Source organism: Tachypleus tridentatus, chromosome 13 (genome assembly GCF_004210375.1).
Source record: "Tachypleus tridentatus isolate NWPU-2018 chromosome 13, ASM421037v1, whole genome shotgun sequence".
In the NCBI taxonomy this organism is placed as follows: Eukaryota; Metazoa; Arthropoda; class Merostomata; order Xiphosura; family Limulidae; genus Tachypleus; species Tachypleus tridentatus.
The window spans coordinates 133,969,291-133,990,514 of record NC_134837.1 but is presented as its reverse complement, the minus strand read 5'-3'; the positions used below and the strand labels follow the sequence as shown (position 1 = coordinate 133,990,514).

At 31.5% G+C, this 21,224-nt stretch overlaps 1 protein-coding gene across 1 annotated transcript; it reads left to right on the top strand.

Moving 5' to 3' along the window:
- Nucleotides 1-315: 315 nt before the first annotated feature.
- Prim1 (DNA primase small subunit) lies at nucleotides 316-19,824 on the top strand. Its single transcript, XM_076482990.1, has 10 exons — nucleotides 316-547; nucleotides 1,527-1,684; nucleotides 4,576-4,750; nucleotides 5,602-5,738; nucleotides 6,732-6,790; nucleotides 8,044-8,157; nucleotides 10,078-10,174; nucleotides 15,619-15,821; nucleotides 17,664-17,896; nucleotides 19,517-19,824. Exons 1-10 carry the CDS (start codon nucleotides 424-426, stop codon nucleotides 19,534-19,536), a joined length of 1,320 nt encoding a protein of 439 aa, XP_076339105.1. The 5' UTR covers nucleotides 316-423; the 3' UTR covers nucleotides 19,537-19,824.
- Nucleotides 19,825-21,224: the final 1,400 nt, after the last annotated feature.

Here is a 21,224-nt window from a genome sequence, read left to right as displayed (position 1 = left end):
GAGTGATATAATATTTCCTGTATACATTAGACTTACCTAATATTATTTGATGAAAATACTAGGTAAGTATAGATGTGAAGAAATTAATGAACAAAATTAGTGATAAATATTTAACTCGAACTCGAACTAAACTTTAATAAGTAGGTTAATTAATCAAATACAGTGTTAAGTAACCTCCTGAACAGTATTATAGAAGTTAAGTTTGAATATACGAAGGATAGAAACAAAATTTTTATCAAATACTTCCAACAATCTATTTTAATAAATGTTTTGAGCAGAAGTTAATATTTGTTTACAAAACATCCGTAGCATGGCGCAACATTAGTGAATTTGGCGGTAAAATAGTAGTAAACATAGACTACACCAAATTACAATAGGAAAATAGAATTTCAACTGGTATTTACCTGTCTTTACTAGGCGTGAATGGATTCGAAAGAGGATGATCGATATGTTTTCAACCCAGAGGTTTTACCTGATTTATTACCAGTCTATTACAAAAGACTTTTTCCTTTTAGTTTGTACTACAGGTGGATGACGTACGGAAATCGTAAGTTATTATATTAAAAAGCTAACCTGGGAACGTGTTACATAAGTAAAATATGACGTGCATACAAGCAAATATATTATTAATACTAGTAATATCAATGTCTATATTAGTGTATAGTGTTGAATAAGTATAGTTTCATAGGCTAGACTAGTTTGTCGTGAGGCTTTGACAAACTTAACATTTCTTTAAAAATTCTCAAATTTCTTTCCGTTTTTAAATTAATTAAAATTCCTAAACCAACTGTATTACATTCTTATAATTTTTGAAGTTTATGAAATTTCACTGTCAAACACTAACGACATTGTGAGAGTGATCCAGTATATTAGCACCAAACGGTTTGAAAATTAATTATTGATAAATGGTATCTCAAGAAAGATCCGCATTTCTATGGTTTGATAACATAAACTCAGAGCAAAAACTTGCCATAATTACAATTCATTCTCTAACAGTTATAATGTATCATTATCTGTGTATTCTTGTGGTGGGACAACAGTAAGTCTTTGGATTTACAATGCTAAAATCAGGGGTTTGATTGCTTTCTGTGGACACAGCAGATAGCCTGATGTGGCTTTGCTGTTAGAAAAATACACTCTCATAGTTTCTTTGTAAATCTGTATAGATCAGACTTGACCCAAATCTCCTTTTACTCCTCCACTCAGTAAAAAAAAAAAAAGTTACAAAGTCATGGGTCACCAGATGTAACAATTTAAATTACATGAACAGTTAGCTGCTTTGATTGGGATTTGAATCTGATGTGCCCCCCTTGGCCCACATTAGTGTCTTCAGAGATACTGTGCCATTTGGGCAACTGGTACCAGTACTCAACTCCTATATGAAATTTGCGTCCTGTCCATTAAATGATCATGTGCTGTCATTTTTTTTTAAATTCACACACAATGACATTTTAGTTAATTTGACACTTTTTTTTTGTACCTGTGGGCTTCTTTTACAAAGTATGTATTTAATATTTTTGTTTCAGTGAACAAAAACTACTTTCCCTATCGAGAATTTTCATTTACTTTACAAGACGACATTTATTTACGTTATCAGTCATTCATGGACCAAACAGAAATGGAGCGGGAAGTTCAGAAAAAGTGTCCTTATAAAATTGACATTGGAGCAGTCTACAGTTTCAGAGTAAGTATAGTAATAAGACCTTTAGAATGATAAAAGTTTTAACCTCTTTGATACTTGAAAATACTTCAGTGAATATATAGCTACTTGATATTTTGATTGTCAACCTTGTGTTTGATACTTCTGACATTAACATTGAAAATTAAAAATTGTACAAAGGGTTTTTCTTCAAGACCTGTGGTAACAATTTGCATATCCAACTGCTTTGGCTCCTTGAAATTCTTGTCCTGTGACGACCTGAGTTAAAAGTTCTGACCTCTTGCAACTTGCAAGCATATATAGCACCTGCAATTGATCCATTCTGAAGAATGCAGCAATACAGGACTTCTCGACATAAATTCCAGCCTTTTAAAGAAAGTATTGTTTTAATGGTATCGCTGATGCCATTAGACTCCTTGATAATTGCTACCATTTTCTTACTGGAGGTAATGAAGAAACTTAAGAAGCTTGTTATCAAGAACAAACCTAGACCAGTGCAGTTAAACTAGGCTTCTCCCTTGGAACTTTAACTAAAATAATTCATATGTCTTTTGGTCTACAGAAGTAATAAGGGCTATGACCACAAGCATTTTGGAAATTTAAGTCCACTAAAAGCATCCTCTAGGCTTCAGAATCCAAAGTAAAAGATGGCATGTGTGTGTGTATAGCACTCCCAGATGCAGTTTTGAAACCAGGCCACTTTGTATTTGGTGTCGATATTATTCTTCTGAAAGGGGCGCAATGGTATAATTTCTCTTGGTTCCTGTACAACTCATGATTTCAATTTTATTATAATTATTTTTTTCAAAGCACCAGGAAATATTTTTTAACCCTTTCACTGCAGCTGGGATTTATTTCTCAATGTTCTCATTCCCTCATACTGCAACTTGCACATATGTTTTCTATTGTCATTTGAAATTTCTGCATGTGACACATGGGAATAAAATAAGTTGGAAGGTATTTACTGGTATTCCATTTAATCTTGATATATGGTTTCACTTTAATGTTTTCTACTCAGCACTTCAGTAACCAACAGAATGCCTAAGGGAATGTCTGGTAACTGTGTACCGATGATGCTCATTTTGCTACAGCAGTAAGTAGTAACCCTGATTTCTATATAAATATGATTGATGCAGTTGACTCGGATAGTTTAGAAGACAGCAAAGAGGAGTCAAGTGGTGTTCAAATGTGCGATGATGAAGAGGATGGTAGCTGTCCATCTGGTGATGATAGTCAAAATGATGAACCTGGACCTAGTATAGGAAGGTGTAAACACTGTTGACATTGGGGAACGTTTGTCCCAGCCACAGCAAGTGAGTTAGATTGAGATCAACTTGGATTTAAAAGGTTAAAAAATATTTCATTACTTGGAGCATTGTAAGAAAGGAAATATTGTACATCTGGTGTGTTCTAAAGAATATTTTTTTAGAATTATAGACACATATGTGATAACTGAAAGAAAAGCTAACTGTTAAAAATTGTGAGAGGTATTCAGTATGTAGCAAATGAAATTATGCCATCACACTAGATGAAACACGTCTCCTTGAACTTCTTTATAATTCTGTGAAATTTGTTATCTTGTCAGTGCTGTGACATTTTACAAATGGTTCAGAACTTATCACAATAGTTTTCATAGAGATTTATATTGATTGCAGGTTATTGATGTCATGGTAAATTAAACATTCAAAGAGTAAGAAAAAAATTGGAAGATGAACTTTGTACACTAACTAATCAGCTGACACTAGTATACTGAGAGGAAATATCATTGCTACATGAACTTGAAATCAGTAAGCTATACTTCATCAAAACAAAGAATCCAGTCACTTCTTCAAGTCAACATACCATTAAGGTATGTTACATCAAAACAAAGTATTCAGTCATATATTAAAATTAACATGATAGTCACTGTGTAGGATGCAAACATCTGCAAGAGATTTCTGTGTCTACATTTCTGAAATTAGCCCTAAGAAGTCATTATATGCACTGATTTGATGAATCTCAGTACATTATGCTAAATCCTTCTGTATAAAAAGAGGGTAAAAAGAATGAAAATGGGTTGTCTTCTGCAGCTTGGAAAAAATATTTATTACAAGACCTACTGTTGAATTATCCATACACATGTAGTTGCATTTAGTCTATAAATAAAGTACCATATCCACTCTCAAATGTGTGAATCAGTTCCTTTTCTTAGACAAGTAATTTTGGTTATGATCTCTTTATTACAGAAATTCTTTAACTTGCAACATACTACGAAAGAACATCAAATTGTCACAGAACAATTTCTTATTTCATTTTCTTTAAATGTTGTACTTGTATCACATATCCTTGCTGATAGTCACTTCATTATTTGGCTATACAAAGAATTATAAGACCATCAGCAATTTATTATTTGTCAGACTTTAAGCATTGAATGAAACATCTGACTTTGGTAAGTTAAATGGTATTGTGATATATGGTTTGATATAACATCATTATGGTACTTGTAAGTGCATTTAAATAAAGCAAATTCTTAATGCTTTGTGTTAGAGCTGAGCAGTTAGTGTAATTGAATAATAGATTATCAGGCTTTTTAGTAAGTCAATTTCAACTAATTGATTATTTTCTAACTATACTTGGATAGTTGGAAAATCCCAAGGTAATCATCAGAAACGTTAATTTTGACTAATTTATTATTTTACATGATACTAATCGAAGTTATTATTGCTCATATATAACTGGATTAATTGACAGGACCTACTTAGTATCTAAGATACATATGTACATATATCTTCGCTTTATGTATTTCTAGTGCTGTAAGTTGATGGTATTCCAATTTGTACAGTTTTTTTACTGATTATACATCTTAATATGTAGGTACAAAGCTTGTGAATAGAAACATAATTTATTATTTTATATATTTTGTTTTTGTATTATAGCCACGGGAGCACCGAACTGTTTCAACATTTCAGCCTTTGGAAAAAGAATTGGTTTTTGACATAGATATGACAGACTATGATGAAGTAAGAAACTGCTGTTCAGGAACAAATATATGTAAGAAGTGTTGGCCTTTTATTGTGATTGCCATGAAGATTTTAGACCGAGCATTAAAGGGTATTTTCTCTGTTTACTTCATATTGTTTTTTTATGTAAATGTTGTCACATACAGGGTATATTCTTTACCAAATTAATGTATAAACATCTTTTTACAATATTTGAAACATAAAGGATATTAAATGACACAAGCTTTGATTTTCTCAATGTTTCTCTTGCTATAAGCTGATTTCATCAAAAATCATTGTTTATAAAAATTGTATGATTATTTATATTAATTTTTATCTCATACAGGGTCCAACTTTAATAGGACTATGAAGCTACAATTTTTTTTTTAATGTACACTTTACATGTCACTGCATTATCAATGTCTGAATGTCTAGATTTATTGAAGTCAAGTCTACATCACTGTTATCTGATGATGCCTTTACTGGCAAAATCATGGTCATGAAGAAATGGTGTATTTATGAAACTTAGTTGTCTTGTTTTTCTTCAATTTTGTAATTATGAAGTTTCACCAAGTATGAGTAATTCCCAGTATCAATTACATAATTTTTTACTTGGTTATAATTTTGTTTCTTGTTGCTTGGCATTTTGTGCCTACTGGTTTTACTGTCTGATGAATGGCCTGTCAAGAAGTCTGAAGCCTAGAAATATGTTTGTTTTGTTTATTTCATAAAAATGTAGCTGGTAAATTGCTGCTGACAGCGTAATGTCTGACATCATCTTAAGTTCCATTATTTTAAGCTGTTATTACTTTATGTGAAGTCTGTTTACTTTTAGATTTTGAAACATAATTTGTAATATTTCTTTCTGCATAATTTTATATTCTTGGTCACATAATTTAGTTTAATTGCCACATAAACATTGTGACCCTGTTCATAAAAACAGAGTTCTGTTTTGGTTTTCAGAGGACTTTGGGTTTCAACATCTTTTGTGGGTGTACTCTGGAAGACGAGGGGTTCACTGTTGGGTGTGTGATGAAGTAGCCCGTAAATTAACATCAACAGCTCGTTCGGCCATTGCAGAATATCTCACAGTTGTTAAGGTAACTGATAATCAGATACACTGTTTGTATCATTTCTTTAACAAGAAAATTTATGTTCTGTTATGATTGTTATTCAGTTGTTGATTTAGTTAAACTTTGCTAGCTGGATAGCCACTATCCAGGGTTAGTTTTGAAAAGTATAAAATTATTGAAAATTATATTAGTTTCTTTTCGTTTAATAAAGCAATGTGCAAACATTTCTTAGAGGATCACAAACGTTTAGAGAACTGTGTAACTTTTAAAATCACCAATCTCACTGTTAACATCTTCAATTCAATAGTGTCAGGAAACGGACAACAAAATAATAGTATTATTTTAGTTGCTGTGAAGTGTTATTAATTTATGGCCAAACTGACTAAGAAAAAAAATAGCATTTTAAAGGATACTATAAAATAATTTTAGTACTTCTAATTTATGATGCTCATAATTCTAAAATCTCAATAAACCTCAATGTGACTGGTCTAAATAGAGACACCTACTATAAACATAGTGTATAATTGGTTCCTTTATTGTGGAATTGCTGGATATGATTCACATAATGGTCTAGGACTGGAGGAGTTGTAATTTTTAAGATAGACTGATATTTCTCAACTAGTCCTTGAAAAGGGAAGGCTCATAAATGATGTAACTGTATTATTCTGCAACAGTTTTTATTGTATTGATTTATAAGGACAGTAGGACAAGAGGTTACAAGTTTAAGAGTGTGAAAGATTGGATGCATCTACTCTTGATGTTGTTTTATTTCTTCAGTAGGAAAGTAGATCTGCTTATGAAATTTTATCTGGAATGGTAGGAAGTGTATCTTTTCAGGAGTTTAAGAAAAGGATTTTTGAATAATTTGGATATCAGATCTAGATTTAATTTTAAGTTTTTGGTCATTTGAGGATGGTTGGTGATAAGGATGTCCTTGATGGACCAAAAAATATTTGAAAATCAATAATTGATAATCATAATTGTTTTTATTTAAATATTTTCATTATCTTTTTGTTTCAGGGAGGTAAATTCAAAACCAAGAAGGTTCAGCTCGGTGAAAATATACATCCCAGTATAAGGTGGGTTTGTTTCATGTGTAATTTTACAATTGAAGAACTTTATGAACAGAAAATGTGGAAATACATTGAAAATGTTTCAGTGTAACAGCTCACCTAGAGGTTTCAAACTTGTTTCTAAATATTAATTTTTACTTGGTAAAATATTTCATAAGTTGCAGCCATCTCAGTATTTTATTTTTTCTGAGACTTTATGTTTCTTCAAACATAGGTTTAATGTTATGCTGAGGAGTTTTTTTTTAAATCATGAAGGTAAGGTTTTCTTGTGATAGATAAATGCTTAAAATTGTCAGGCAGTTATGGTTTAATATATACATGATTAAGGTGTTTGACATAGAGGGTAGAGGTATATTTATTTTGACATATAATGATCCAGATGGGCCTGATATGATATTGTACCTTAGACCAATTGTTTAACACGTTTGGTTTGACGTGTAAAGATTCAGACAGGCATGGTAGGATATTATACCTGAGAACAATTGTTTAACATGTTTGGTTTAACATATAAAAATTCAGACAGACATGGTATGATATTGTACATGAAATATAATGCAGTAAATGTGATAAGCTGTTTAATATAGAGTTTGGCTGTGATCTGTATGTTAGTATAAATAGTATTTATAGATTAATTGACTTGTGTTTATACTAACTTAATGGACTAATGCGGCCTGGCATGGCCAAGCGTGTTAAGGCGTGGGACTCGTAATCTGAGGGTCGTGGGTTTGCATCCCCGTCGCAGCAAACGTGCTCGCCCTTTCAGCTGTGGGGGCATTATAATGTGATGGTCAATCCAACTATTCGTTGGTAAAAGAGTAGCCCAAGAATTGGCGGTGGGTGGTGATGACTAGCTGCCTTCCCTCTAGTTTTACACTGCTAAATTAGGGACAGCTAGCACAGATAGCCCTCATGTAGCTTTGTGCAAAATTCAAAAACAAAACAAACAATGGACTAATGCTGTTTATTCTTATGAATTTCTATAATGGAAGCTTAAAACTGAAAACTGTTAATATGTTTAATGCAACAGCCACACTAAGCTATGGTGTCTGAATATGTGTAATATTTACACAATATTATATCCTGGGAATATTGTTTATGGAGGTCAAATTCATGAATGTATTGAAAACAGTTTAATGACCAATCAAAATGGTGAAGTATTACACTTAACTCTTTACATTCCAGGAAAGCAAAAGTATTACACTTAACTATTTACATTCCAGGAAAGCAAAAAGTATTACACTTAACTGTTTACATTCCAGGAAAGCAAAAGAGATAATTCAGAAGTATTTTAATGATCTGATGCTAGAAAATCAAGAAATTATGGAAACTGAAGAAAAATGGGAGAAGATTGTTGAATTTTGCACAGATGGAAATATCCTTTTTTTGTGTTTGTCTTCTAATTTTGAAGTATAAGGTTATTGACTTTAATATGAGAAATTGTTTATTTAATGAGATTTACTATATATACATTGATATATAAATAGAAGTAGGAATCTGTTATACACTTAACAGTTCATATTACTAGTAGTACATTAGTTATATTTGAGCTTTTTTAGTTACTTCTTAAATGTGGAGAAGCAGCATATTGTAAGTGATATTATGATTCATATGCTGCTTGAGTAAATGTTTACAAACGTTTAGGGAAAAAAAATGTTTAATCAAATTTATTTTGCTCTTTTGTAATGGTTTTAAGGTGAAAATGTAATTATCTGTTAGATACTTTTTTTTAAATCAAATACAGTGCACAAATGTACCTGAAAACACTGAGTGTGAAGGTGATATTTATTTATATCTTGATAGCATTTCATTTTAAGAGTAATCATAATGTATAATATAAACAGTTTTTCATGCTATATCACAGTTTCAGCAATGCTACAATATTATTTATAATAATTTGTTTTGTAGCTACATGTGTGTAATCTGTGTGTTAACGTTAAAAATATATATAAGATGAGTAAAGGTAAACCCTCTGTAATTCTCAAGTGAAACTAAATTTGACAAAAGCATTAGATAGATCTGCTTTATTATGGAAAGATCAATCATGAAAACTACAAAGTAAATCTTCATTTAATTAAGCGACTGAGATTTAAGCTAAGAAAAATGTACTAGACCTGTTATGTAAAGATATTAAAAATTCTTTAATATTATCCCAAAGCAGATGAACTAGATAAAATGCTTGGCTGACAATTTACAGGTCGTGATTTTGAATTCCTGTTACACTGAACAAGCTCACCATTTAAGTCATGAGGGTGTTATAATTTGATGATCAATCACACTTATTTATTGGTGAAAGAGTGGCTCAAGAGATGACAGAGTAACATTGACTAACTACCCTCTAGTTTCTCACTGCTAAATTAGGAATGATTAACATAGATAGCCTTTCTGGGAAAATTCAAACGAAACCTCAGAGCACAAAACACAGTGTACATACTTGCGTAAGACATTGGCTTGTTGTTTCCTGCTGGATTTTTGAATCATTTATCATTTGTTGTCTCTCAAGACATCAACTAACTCAACTTGAAAACCGTATAATCCAATGCCATTATTATAAAATGTGTGTAAATGTTTTATTACAGAACAAAACTACAGTAAATGATATTTGTGTCCTGAATTTGTAATGTTATGCATGGATTTAGGTGAGTATTATTTTTAACCATGTTCATGATCATTATTTTATATACATTTTTACAAGTCTTTTGATCTTCTGTGTCTTAGAGTTATTTTTGTGAGAGGTATAAAGTTACTTAAAATTAATAAAGTTCAATAATTACAAAACTTTCAACATAGTGTCAATCAAATGTTTAATTTATTTTACAAATACTTTCTCCTTTCAGCTGATATCTACATTTAGGACAATATTTTTTGAACTGCGGATAGGTACAAGGGAATTGTGAGCTGTCCAACAACAACCAAAGCCAGGTTGGGGAGTTACCAAGCCAGGTGGTTATAGCACCTGGTTTTACATGACTCATAATCTAAGAGTCATGGGTTCAGATCCCTGTTGCACCAAATGTGCTCACCCTTTCAGCCATGAGAGCATTATAATGTGATGGTCAATTCCACTATTCATTGGTAAAATAGTAGCCCAAGAGTTTGCAGTGGGTGGTGATGAATAGCTGCCTTCCCTGTAGTTTTACACAGCTAAATTAGGAACATCTAGTATAGGTAGCTCTTGTGTAGCTTTACACAAAATTTAAAACAAAACAACAGGAGTTGTCTGACAAATTCAGCCGAGACAGTGATTTAGGCTGTTAAATTTATTAATTTCACTCTCTGACCTTAACTTAAACACAGCTAAAAGAAAATTTGCAACAAAGATTAGCAAAATCCACAAACAGCAAAGAGTGCTGGGAAGCTTTCAAAGAGACTGTCAGTTATGCAATTAAAAAGGTAAGATACCTTCCTGAATCAGTTGTGAATGTTTTCACACTTTCCAGCTTGATGTGAAAACATTTTAAAACTAAAATATAGGAAGGAGAGAGGAGTTGCATATCATTCAAAGGGTTAAGAAGAAAAAAAAATCGAAATAACAATTATAAAAGTTTTCATTAAAATAAAAATCCGGACAATGACGTATTTAATTGTGAGTTACGGTTATTTTTTAGTTTTTGTCTTTAATTTTTACACTAGCTTTTAACTAGAAAAATTCAAATTTATTTAAAATACTTGATGCATTGTTTTGTTTTCCATCCATTACATATTTATATCAAACTTGAACTAGTTATTTATTTCATGTTTCCAATTTAATAACCAATAAAAATATTTTCCCAAAAAGATCTTCCATCTTCTGTGTTTTTTGTTGTTGTTGTTGTTTTTTAAGATGGAAAAATTATTATGATTAGGCTATTGTTTTAGGTTTTTATGGTTTTAAAATGTGTATTATGAATTACAGGTAACCATAAGTTATGTATGTGTCTTCTAACTTGCGACTTCAAACATGATGATGTACTAAACAAAATCTATGTACACACTCCAATTTAGGTGATCTGTTCATAATTCTGACTTTTCTACTGCTGGTTTTGTCAATACTTGCTGTTATCAAATATATAAGAAATGACAGATATTGTAATAAATTTTGATTGACAGATTGTATCATGTGAAGGAGAATGTGTATAGTGAGTCAGATTTTGTTTACAGGCAGAGCTATTTCTGTAATATGTACAATTTTGCATCAGTCTGATCTACAATGTAGTAAACATTTTTAAACCATTTTACTTTCAAAACACCATCTGCAGCATGGGTGAGAAAAACAATAGCCCAGTTAAAACTTTAAAAGCTGGTTAGAATGGAAAAAATATTTAAATTTATAAAAGTTCTTCATAATACATCAAACTTTGTACATAATGGAGGTCAAAGTATATATGCCACAACCTGTTTAAGAGCTATTTGGTATGGTATTGTGTATTTGGTGTTACAGATGTCAACTGTTCATGTAATCCAACAATGCTGATTTAATGACAGTTTGTGGCAGAGTAGAGCAGGTACAACAGAATTACACTGAGATACAGAAGGAAAAAACAACTTAATATGTACTTCAGAGGTTCTACAGGTTTTTCAAACTTTAAAATGGACAAGAATATTTTTATTTTTCTGATTAATGTCATGTTGCATACCAACTTGTCAGGGTCTGGACCAGGCTGAAATTTCAGACTTTCTTGAATATAAATGTTTTTGTAACACATCTGATTTTTTGTGTACAACAGATGTACATTATACTAAAAGCTAGCTACCATATATGTAGATAAATATTTATATACAGAGTTTTTTAGAGATGGTATGCAGTGGTTCAGCCATCAAGCTGTTTTGAAGTAGCCCATTTAAAGTTTTGTACCAAGACTTGCATGCACGCATATATTTTTCTATTGGTTGAGAAGAGTGAGAGACAGCAAAGTTGACTGGCTAACCTCTCTAGTTTGTCACTGCTAAATAAGAGATTGTTAATGTAGATAGCCTTTTTGTGAAAATTCAAATCAAACCTCAAAGCACAAAACACAGTGTACAAACTTTCATAATTTCTTCTTCCCGATCTATCCAATGGCCTTGCTGCTGAACTACAATTGAAGAATTATATATTTTTGCAGGAGGTATGATTGCTGAATATTAGAAATAAGGATCTTGGGGATTACTGCAATAATTTTTCAGACAGCATATAAGGTAGCAAAAGAAAACCAATCAGTTCATAATTTTGAATATGAAATAGATTTACAAGAACTAACAAGCACCATTTTTCCTATTGCAAAATGGAGGGAAAGATGACAAAACTTGAAATAGTATTGTAAATGAGTGTGTGAATTTCTCCCTTTGAACAAATCTTTTGCTTATAAGAAGACCAAAGAGAAACTGGACTAGAAGTGTTACAAATAACAAAGTTTAAAGTGGTATGAAAACATAATGTTTGTTTGATCATGTATGTGTGATTTATCATCTGTGTAGCATGAAGTGTGAAGCATCAGATAGGGTTAGCAGATGTGGCCAACATTAAATGATGTGGGGTAGTAGCCTTGCTTTGATTGACAGGTTTCAATTGGGCAGCAGCAGGTGAGAGCAGGCTTAGGTGGATGCAATTCTTAGTTGAAAGAGATCACTTAGGACTGGAAAACAGGTGACCACAAGCCAAGTTAACTGGTATGCAGGTCTGGACTGTATATTCATTCAAATGAAGTAAGTCACAAAATGGACAAGGACAATTGACATCATTAATCCAACAACACCTTCTCAACCATGATAAAAATATGTACATGAGTGTGAGTCTTGGATATAAGTCGTTTTGGTCTGATATGCTCTGTCATGATGGTGATGCCAGTTTGAGTGGGTGTGCATTTCTCTTCTACTGTGCTTTGGTTTTATTGAATCTTGAAAAAATACCCGAATGTAAACATGGAATGAATTACAAGTTCCTTTTCACACTCTGTAAATAAGAAAGCTAGAATAAGTGAGGAAGTGACCCCAAAAGGAGGAGCTGATGATAACAGTAACAGTTTCTCTTCCTGGTCCATCTGGTGTCCATGAACTATCTGAAAACAACTGGCCTAGCTGCTGGACTGCTATTCCAAAAACATATTTTTGCAAAATATACAATTGGCTAAATATTAGAAATAAGAAACTTGGCTGTACATAAAATTGAAACTTTTGGAGTGGAACTTAAGGCAGGAATGAAAGTTTTTAAAGAATGGGCCAACAACAAAATAACTTGTTTCAGTGAAACTCAACAGCAGCAACTTCTGTCTTTGTAGAAAAAAACTTTTCAATAACAAGGAAATCATAGGGCATAAAGCTGCAATAAATTTGTTGGCTGAAACTGAGAAAGAGGCCAGTGAAAATGTGTGTTTGAAAGCATTAACTCATGAAAAAAATGATTACATTAAGAATTTTTCATGGTATGAAAGAGAGCAAAAGAAAATCATTAATTTCATAATTTGAATCTGAAATATATTTACAAGAACTAAGTGAATTGACATGGGCCATATCCTTCACTCAATGAACAAATGTATTAACATTGTGAATTACATTAGTAATGAAATGAAACAAATTCTGATTAGCATAGTTATTAAATTGAAAAGTAGAATTTTTTAATAATCAACAAGTCAACTTCTTTGAGTAAAATATCTACCTTAGTTGAAAGTTTATGTTTGAATCTGTATCCTAGATAATGGAATGAACTTGTTGGTAAATTTATTTTTGGCCTTTATCACACTTGTAATTTTTACTGCAAAATGAATTTTGATTCTTTACTTGATTGTCTTCAGCCTTGAAGATTACCTGAAAAATTATTTACTTTATGTGGCATGTGGTGGTGCAGCCATGATGCTGTGGAGTAAACATGGAGCTAAGAAAGTGATGAAAGACAAATTTCTTTTTGTAATTGTATGGCACTCTACTAATTACAGATGAGAACTGTCAGTTGGAGATCACAGTAAAATCAATCTTGGGAATCAACAAGTTTAAAGTGTTTATTGATAAACTTTATGTCTTGTATCACTTATCTCCTAAAAATAGCAGAGAAATGAAAGTGTGCACAAACTGGCTGGTGACTTAACGTTTAAAAATTGACCAAATTTTAAGCACTTTGTAGGTGACAACTAGTTTCCAATTAATTTCAGCTTCAACTATGAAGTGTTAATGCAACATTATAAAGAAATGAAGCATGATTCAACATGAGACAAAAGAGAGCAATGTGAATATTTGTGCTTACAGCAAAAAAGTTACAAGCACAGAATTTCTATTGGACCCAAGATTGATTTGTGATGTTCTCCAATAATCTCCAAATTGAAATTTTACTTACATATAGATTTCTAAAACGCAGGTCAAAAGATAAATTTTTGAAGAAAGACCAATGATTGCAGACCTATATTATAAAAATGCCACCAAAAACTTCACTTCTACAGAGTTTCACTTCCCAACAAAAATTACAAAAAGTTTTCTTCAATTAATCTGGAAGTTTTTTGCAGAGGCTTGAAAAAAATCAGTCAAAAATAGGTTGTTTAATAATGAAGATGGTTATATAGCACAGTGCTACATGCATTGTGGTTATATAGCACAGTGCTACATGCATTGTGGTTATATAGCACAGCATACATGTATTCTGGTTATATAGCACAGTGCTACATGCATTGTGGTTATATAGCACAGTGCTACATGCATTCTGGTTATATAGCACAGCGTACATGCATTCTGGTTATATAGCACAGTGTACATGCATTCTGGTGTACATGCATTCTGGTTATATATAGCACATTCTGGTTATATGCTACATGCATTCTGGTTATATAGCACAGTGCTACATGCATTGTAATTATATAGCACAGTGCTACATGCATTCTGGTTATATAGCACAGCATTCTGGTTATATAGCACAGTGCTACATGCATTGTGGTTAGATAGCACAGTGCATGCATTCTGGTTATATAGCACAGCATACATGCATTGTGGTTATATAGCACAGCATACATGTATTCTGGTTATATAGCACAGCATACATGTATTCTGGTTATATAGCACAGTGCTACATGCATTCTGGTTATATAGCACAGCGTACATGCATTCTGGTTATATAGCACAGTGTACATGCTTTAAAAAAACAAACAAAAACATTGATCTGAAAATATTCATGCTCTTTTAACATACATGAGATGGAGGGCAGAAAATTATCACTAAGACTTCAGTCAAATGAAAAATATACAATTTGTGGATTTTATCAATATTTGATAAAAAAGATGGTTCTGGAAAAAATTACAGCTTTTGGAACACATATTGTGTACTGTTCCCATTTCTTCCAGTGAATGTGAACAAGGATTTTCACAGACAAATTTCATTTTCACCCCATCCAGAGTTTCATTGCTGACAAAAATTATTTGGGTACTATTGTGTATTAAACTTATTGAACCACCCCTTCAATGCTTAAACCCAATAAAGCACATAGAGTTATGGTTGCTCTGAAAATGTCACTCAGCAGTAAACATCAAAAAGGAAAAACAAAGTTGGGATGTTGCATCAGATGAGAACGTGATGAAAATTTGTAATTTCTATAAATAGTAATTCAGTATGTTTTTATAGTTTAATTTCTTATATGTTAGTATCAGCACTTTTTTTTCACACAAACAATGCTGTGTGTGTGTACTGTTATCTACTTCCATTCTGCATGTTGATGACTCAAACAGATGTGATAAAAATATCCTTGTTTTACAATAATAGATAATTGTGGTTTAACAGGGTTATCTCATGTAATAATTAAATGGTGCAAGATAGATGAGTAAGCCAATTATGTAATTACTTATCAAACAGTTATTATTGAATGTCTTTATAACAAACTTTTATGTATTTTCATATCACCATAGGGAGAAAGCAGAAAATGTGCCAACCTCGTGACAGAGATAATGTTGCAGTTTTGTTACCCTCGCCTTGACATTAATGTCACTAAAGGTCTGAACCACCTTCTTAAAGCACCTTTCTGTGTTCATCCCAAAACTGGAAGAATCTGTGTTCCCATCGACATTCAAAAAGTTGATAAATTTGATCCATTTTCAGTTCCAACAGTGAGGTAATCTGTTATTTGTAGAGTGAACAGTGAGATACATTTTCTAATCAACTGTAATGTAGTCCATTGTTTGTGGCGTGATCAGAGGAATACACTTTGTAATCAACAGTAGTGTAATCCATTGGTTGTAATGTGACCAGTGAAATACATTTTCTGATCAACTGTAATGTACTCTGTTAGTTGTAGAGTGACCAACGATATGCATTAGCTGATCAATCATAATGTAATTCATTAGTTGTAGAGGGACCTGTAATTGTAGTGAAATCTATTAGCTGAAGAGTGACTAGCGAGGTACATTTTCAGACTAATTCTGAGGAGACTTATTAGCACGTTTTTAGTGAAAATTATCACTAACAACAGTAGCTTTTCATGTTACCAGTGGTTATCTTTTATGGACAATCAACTGTGTGACGGAAAAGGAAGCTTTAGATGTATGACTAACAAATACATTTTTTGATTGAGACACCAGGGAAATATACTAATGAGCTTCATGGTGTTTCTAAGGCTCAGAAGTTTTTTGTTTCTGTATTTATGTGGTGTGTTCTGATTTATCACAAAAAACAGAAATGAAGGTTAGAATAAAAATATTTGGTTTCCCACTGCCATATTTATTAATGATCAAAAAGTAAACCAACTTGAAATATTTATTTCTTATAGCATATCCCAGGTATGACTGTAAAGAAGTTTTAAACAATGTAAAATACAAAGCGTTGAGTTATCTAAAAATATTAAAATCTGTAAAAGAGAAAAGTAAATCCCCTAATGACTCATTGGTAAGCTTGAATCCTTATAATACTACAATTTAGGGCATGATCTCTATAGTGAACGTAGCAAAGATAGCCCATTTGCAGTCTGGTACTAAAACAAATAAAGTATGAAAAAACAATTAATTTACTAAGCAGAACAATATTCCATAATTGTTCATTCACTAGCACTGCTGTAATACACAATGTTTGAAGATTTTAGGACTTGCTATGGAAGATTCTAGATTTTAAAATAAATTACAGCATGGAAAAACACTTTCATGTATGAGTTACAAAAAATTTAAAGTGACATAATATTTTTTCTTTATTTTTAATTTTGTTAAATAGGAGAAATTCAAGTAATTGCATAACAAAAAAGGAGGCTTTAGATGTATGAGTATCACTTGCAAATATATTGTTTATTTGAGGCTCCAAGGAAATGTATTGTTAAGTCTCTTGGTGTTGCTATGGTAATGAGTTAAAATTGAAGAGTTAAGAGTAATAAGGGAATAATTTTGAAAATATTAAATCAGTTGTGCTTTTTAATTTTAGCTTTATGTTGATGGTAGAAAAATAATTTTAAAGAGCTGATGTCACTGCTTATATTAATTGTCAGTTATAAAAAAAAAGGTTACTTGTACAGAATTTCTCCAGTAAAAAAAACAAACAAAAAACATTACTCATTGTAAATATTCTGGTCAAAGGTAAAAGCTTCATCTGTTGGCGCCACATTATGGTCACGTCGATGTCAGAAGTAAGCAGGACAAATCTTCTATAACTCAAGGATGACAATTCTGTCATTTACTAAAATTATTGATTGAAAATTAGTAAATAAGTAATTTACATCACAAAATTATGATGAGTTGTGTGTATGCGTTAACATCATACGTACAATAAGAAACAAGTGTAACTATAATGACGTTGAAGATATTTTAATTAACATTATAATCAAGAATAGTAATATCTTTGAGTTATCATTCTAAACTACTACAAATGGATGCATCTCTAATACTTGATATGTTACTGGGGAACTTCTTTACAAGTACCGAAACAAATTGGACAAGTTATGTGTGATTCCTTTCTAACAATTTTGTTTCTTCAGCCAATTATGTGAAGAGATCAACATATATGATGCAAATAACAAGGCCAATCAGGAAGAAATAATGGATCACTCAACCTCTGATAACAGTACTGTTTCTTCACAGGAAGGTAATGAGAAAAAGTCTAAAATAAAAGACTATAAGAAGACAAGCCTCATCCATGCTGTAAAAGTCTTTGAAGAGTTTGTTTTGAAATTAGAAGCTTCAGTGAAAGGCAAACGTTTAGAAATGAGCGGTAATTTGTTTTAATTGTGTTGGCATTTTATTATGCTATATCTGTTTAATTACTGAAAGAAAAATATTTAAATTAAAAATTAGAAAAAAATAGAAATAATTCCTAGATATTCTTCTTGCTTTAATTTCCTTTTTTTCTAAGTGAAAAACAACATTATTAAAATTGTCTTTTTAATATGGTGCTTTTTCTTTGTTTATTAAATCAGTACTTTCCCCAAAACAATCATAATGATATTGGTAACATGGGAACATTAGAAGGGACTGAAAATTTGTAACTATTGGTAAGATGGCCAGTAACTGTTTACAGAAGATGAAGCAGATGTTATCACTGTTGAATTTTCAACTTACTGAAATCAACGACTGTCATGTCCCATGGCTTCTTGTCTTTGCAGAGGCTGTTTCTCATTTGTTAGGCATTATATCTTACCTAGTTGAACTGTTGGTATGGTAATTGGTCCTTCTAGTATGCTTATTGTTCTTTTTTGAACAAACTTGTTTCCTTAAATAGAAATAGCAAGTTGTAACTGAAGTTTAGTATAAATTAATTAATGTTCTATTACACTAATACTATTACAATTAAAACATAATTAATGACAAGTTCAGTTATAGTGTTCTATTAGAGACATAATTCTACATGTGGTAGTGTCTCACTCGACAGGCTGCTACTTAGAATTGTTATTTTCTACTTGAATGACACCTATGATCTATAGGCTAAAGAACCATTTTATTAGGTCACAAGGTTTAGGCATAGCCACCTTTAATTGAAAACTTCTGAAAAGAGACCAACAATTGAGCTGTCTGTAATGTGGCTACTTTTATTTAGGATTGAGGGTTACAGTTATAACACACAGCTGAAAGTGCAGTGTGTATGTATTCAGTAATGTGTTTTGATTAGAGCCATGCACCTTCTGATCTATGACCTAATATACTAACTACTAGGCCTTGCTGAACTCAATATGTAGAATAGTTTAAAACATAGTACAGTACCAACAGGTGAAACCTGTTAATTAAAGCTTGTAAAATCCTTATAAAAAAAACAACTAATGAGAAATGAAAAGTATTATGTAAACTTCGTAGAGTTCGTCTTGTTTTAAACTGTTTTAAAACAAATGTTAAACTGTTGTCTACAGTAGATACTTTTTTTTTCCAATCTTCCATATTTTAGGCCAGTTGATTGAATGTTATATTATTCTATATTAGGGGATGTTGCATGTTTTTTTCTTGAGTCAAGATTGCTGACTCAGTATTTTTACTGTACAAATCATCATTCTTATTTTGTGGGAAACATTACTGACTTTACTTTCTTCCATTTTTTTAGTCATAGCTTTACACAACTATCTGAAACAACAGTTGATTAAACAAGTAATTTTTTTTAAAGTAAAATCTGTAGCATTGCTTTCAACTAAACTAATTTACATTAATGATTTATTTTTGTATAAAGTTTAATGTTTGGGGGTATTTATCTGAACTTTTAGAATAACTGAAAAGCATGGGATAAAATGTTTATAGTTATAATAGAAATAGTTCAATATCATTCAAAATTTATAAAAACCTACCAAATTAAATTGGAGGAAAAATACTTATTTTACTTATAAAGTGCCTTGGGGTTTCTGTTTTATAGACATGAAAAGAGAATTCTGAAGATAACATCCTTACAAGATTGGAGTTGTGACTGCCATTAGATCGGACTTCTGAAATAATATAATCTTTACAGTGTTATGTGTTAGAATAAATGTGGTGAGCTTTTCTATCAGACATTCCACATTTATGCATAAAGAGTGTTTATGGAGTAAGTAGTGATCCAACTTTTATTCAACTGATTCAAATAAAACAGTATGATAAAGTGAATTAAATATTTTTTATGTTGTAACTTGGTAGTCATTGTTTGTTATTAAATTATATAAAAAATAAAGTTTTGGTAGTTTGAACAGAAAATAATGGTTTTTACTTCATGTTGATGTTTGTTTTGACAAATGCAATATTTTTTTACAGTTTTGTTTAGCTGAATAATAATCTCTTTGCAGCAGAAAAAAAACAAAACTGTTGATTGATTTTTTAAGACTTTTACAATGCTTCAAAAGTGAGAAATACCCAGCTTCATACATGATGCGTCTTGAATAAAGGTTGCATCAAAATCAAGATTTCTAAAGCCAACACAAAAACACCACATATATTCTAACCATAAATATCTACTAGAAGATCTGTTTGTCTTGGACTTTACTAATAACTTGCACCAAGGAGACTAAACTCAAAACTTCTTCCTGGTATTTAACATGCCATATAAACAACAAGGGACAATTTGATCCTTCAAGGCAGTCCTTGTAGACCCATCCCTGAGAGAGAGAGAGAAAAAACAAAGATTAAAGTTTGAATTCAGTTTTTTTATTTTTAAGGTATCCATTGATTCCTTCCTCTCTTAACTCCTTTAAAATACTAGCCCCACTACTACTTATGGCAACTCATTCCATAAGATAATTGCCTAATAAAAAAAATGCAAGTTTCAACTAAAACATAACTATCTTTTTCAAATCTTAAACATATGCCCTCTGTTTCTTTTTTTCACAATATATAAATTTGCCTGTGCTGGCCAGGAGCTAATGGTGTTCTCAAAGACTGTTTGAGAATTATAACTAATGAAGAGGTTAAACGTTAGGTTACAAGACTTCTCACAAGGCTCCAGATCCTATGGCTTCAGTATCAGACTGACTCTGTGCTCTATTTCTGGAGCTGCTTTCAGTTGTTCTCAGCTCCAAAATAACAGACCCTGTGAGTACATCCATGGTTTTGTAATGGTCTACTTAGAATTAATACAATCCACAAGAATGAATGGGTTTTCAGTAAAAGAATGGTCAATGTGAAATCTGATATTAAAATTGTATACATATTGACTTGTACAAACCTTTCTGCTACCTTTTTTAAGAAAATCAGTGTTAACATGAATTTATTAAGTTTTTTATTAATAAATAATTCAGGCAAAAAACAATGGCAACATGAAACTACAACAAATGATTAACTGTTTCTTCCTTAAAACAACTTTATATACAAAAAAGTTGATTTAAGTGGTTTTTCAATATAAAAATATTTGATTTAACATGACCATTACTTTTACATTTCTGTTCCTTCCAGTTTCAATATACTTAGTCACAAATACCCCTGTAGTTCTGATTTTCATTCCTTATTTTTTTGAGAACCTTGAGTAAAAAAATTAGTTAATTACACATTTTAATAGTTTTTATCTCCTAAGAAGATGGAGCTACAGTATTGTATAACTTATAATATCTTGCAGGAAACTTTTTTAGGTGAGTTGGAGCTGGAAATAATCAAAAGGA

Coding starts and splice junctions, on each gene's coding strand:
- Prim1 (XM_076482990.1), top strand. CDS start 424: ATGGATTCGAAAGAGGATGATCGATATGTTTTCAACCCAGAGGTTTTA. Junction 15,822..17,663: donor TTTTCAGTTCCAACAGTGAG/GTAATCTGTTAT, acceptor TTGTTTCTTCAG/CCAATTATGTGAAGAGATCA. Junction 17,897..19,516: donor CAAACGTTTAGAAATGAGCG/GTAATTTGTTTT, acceptor TCTGTTTTATAG/ACATGAAAAGAGAATTCTGA.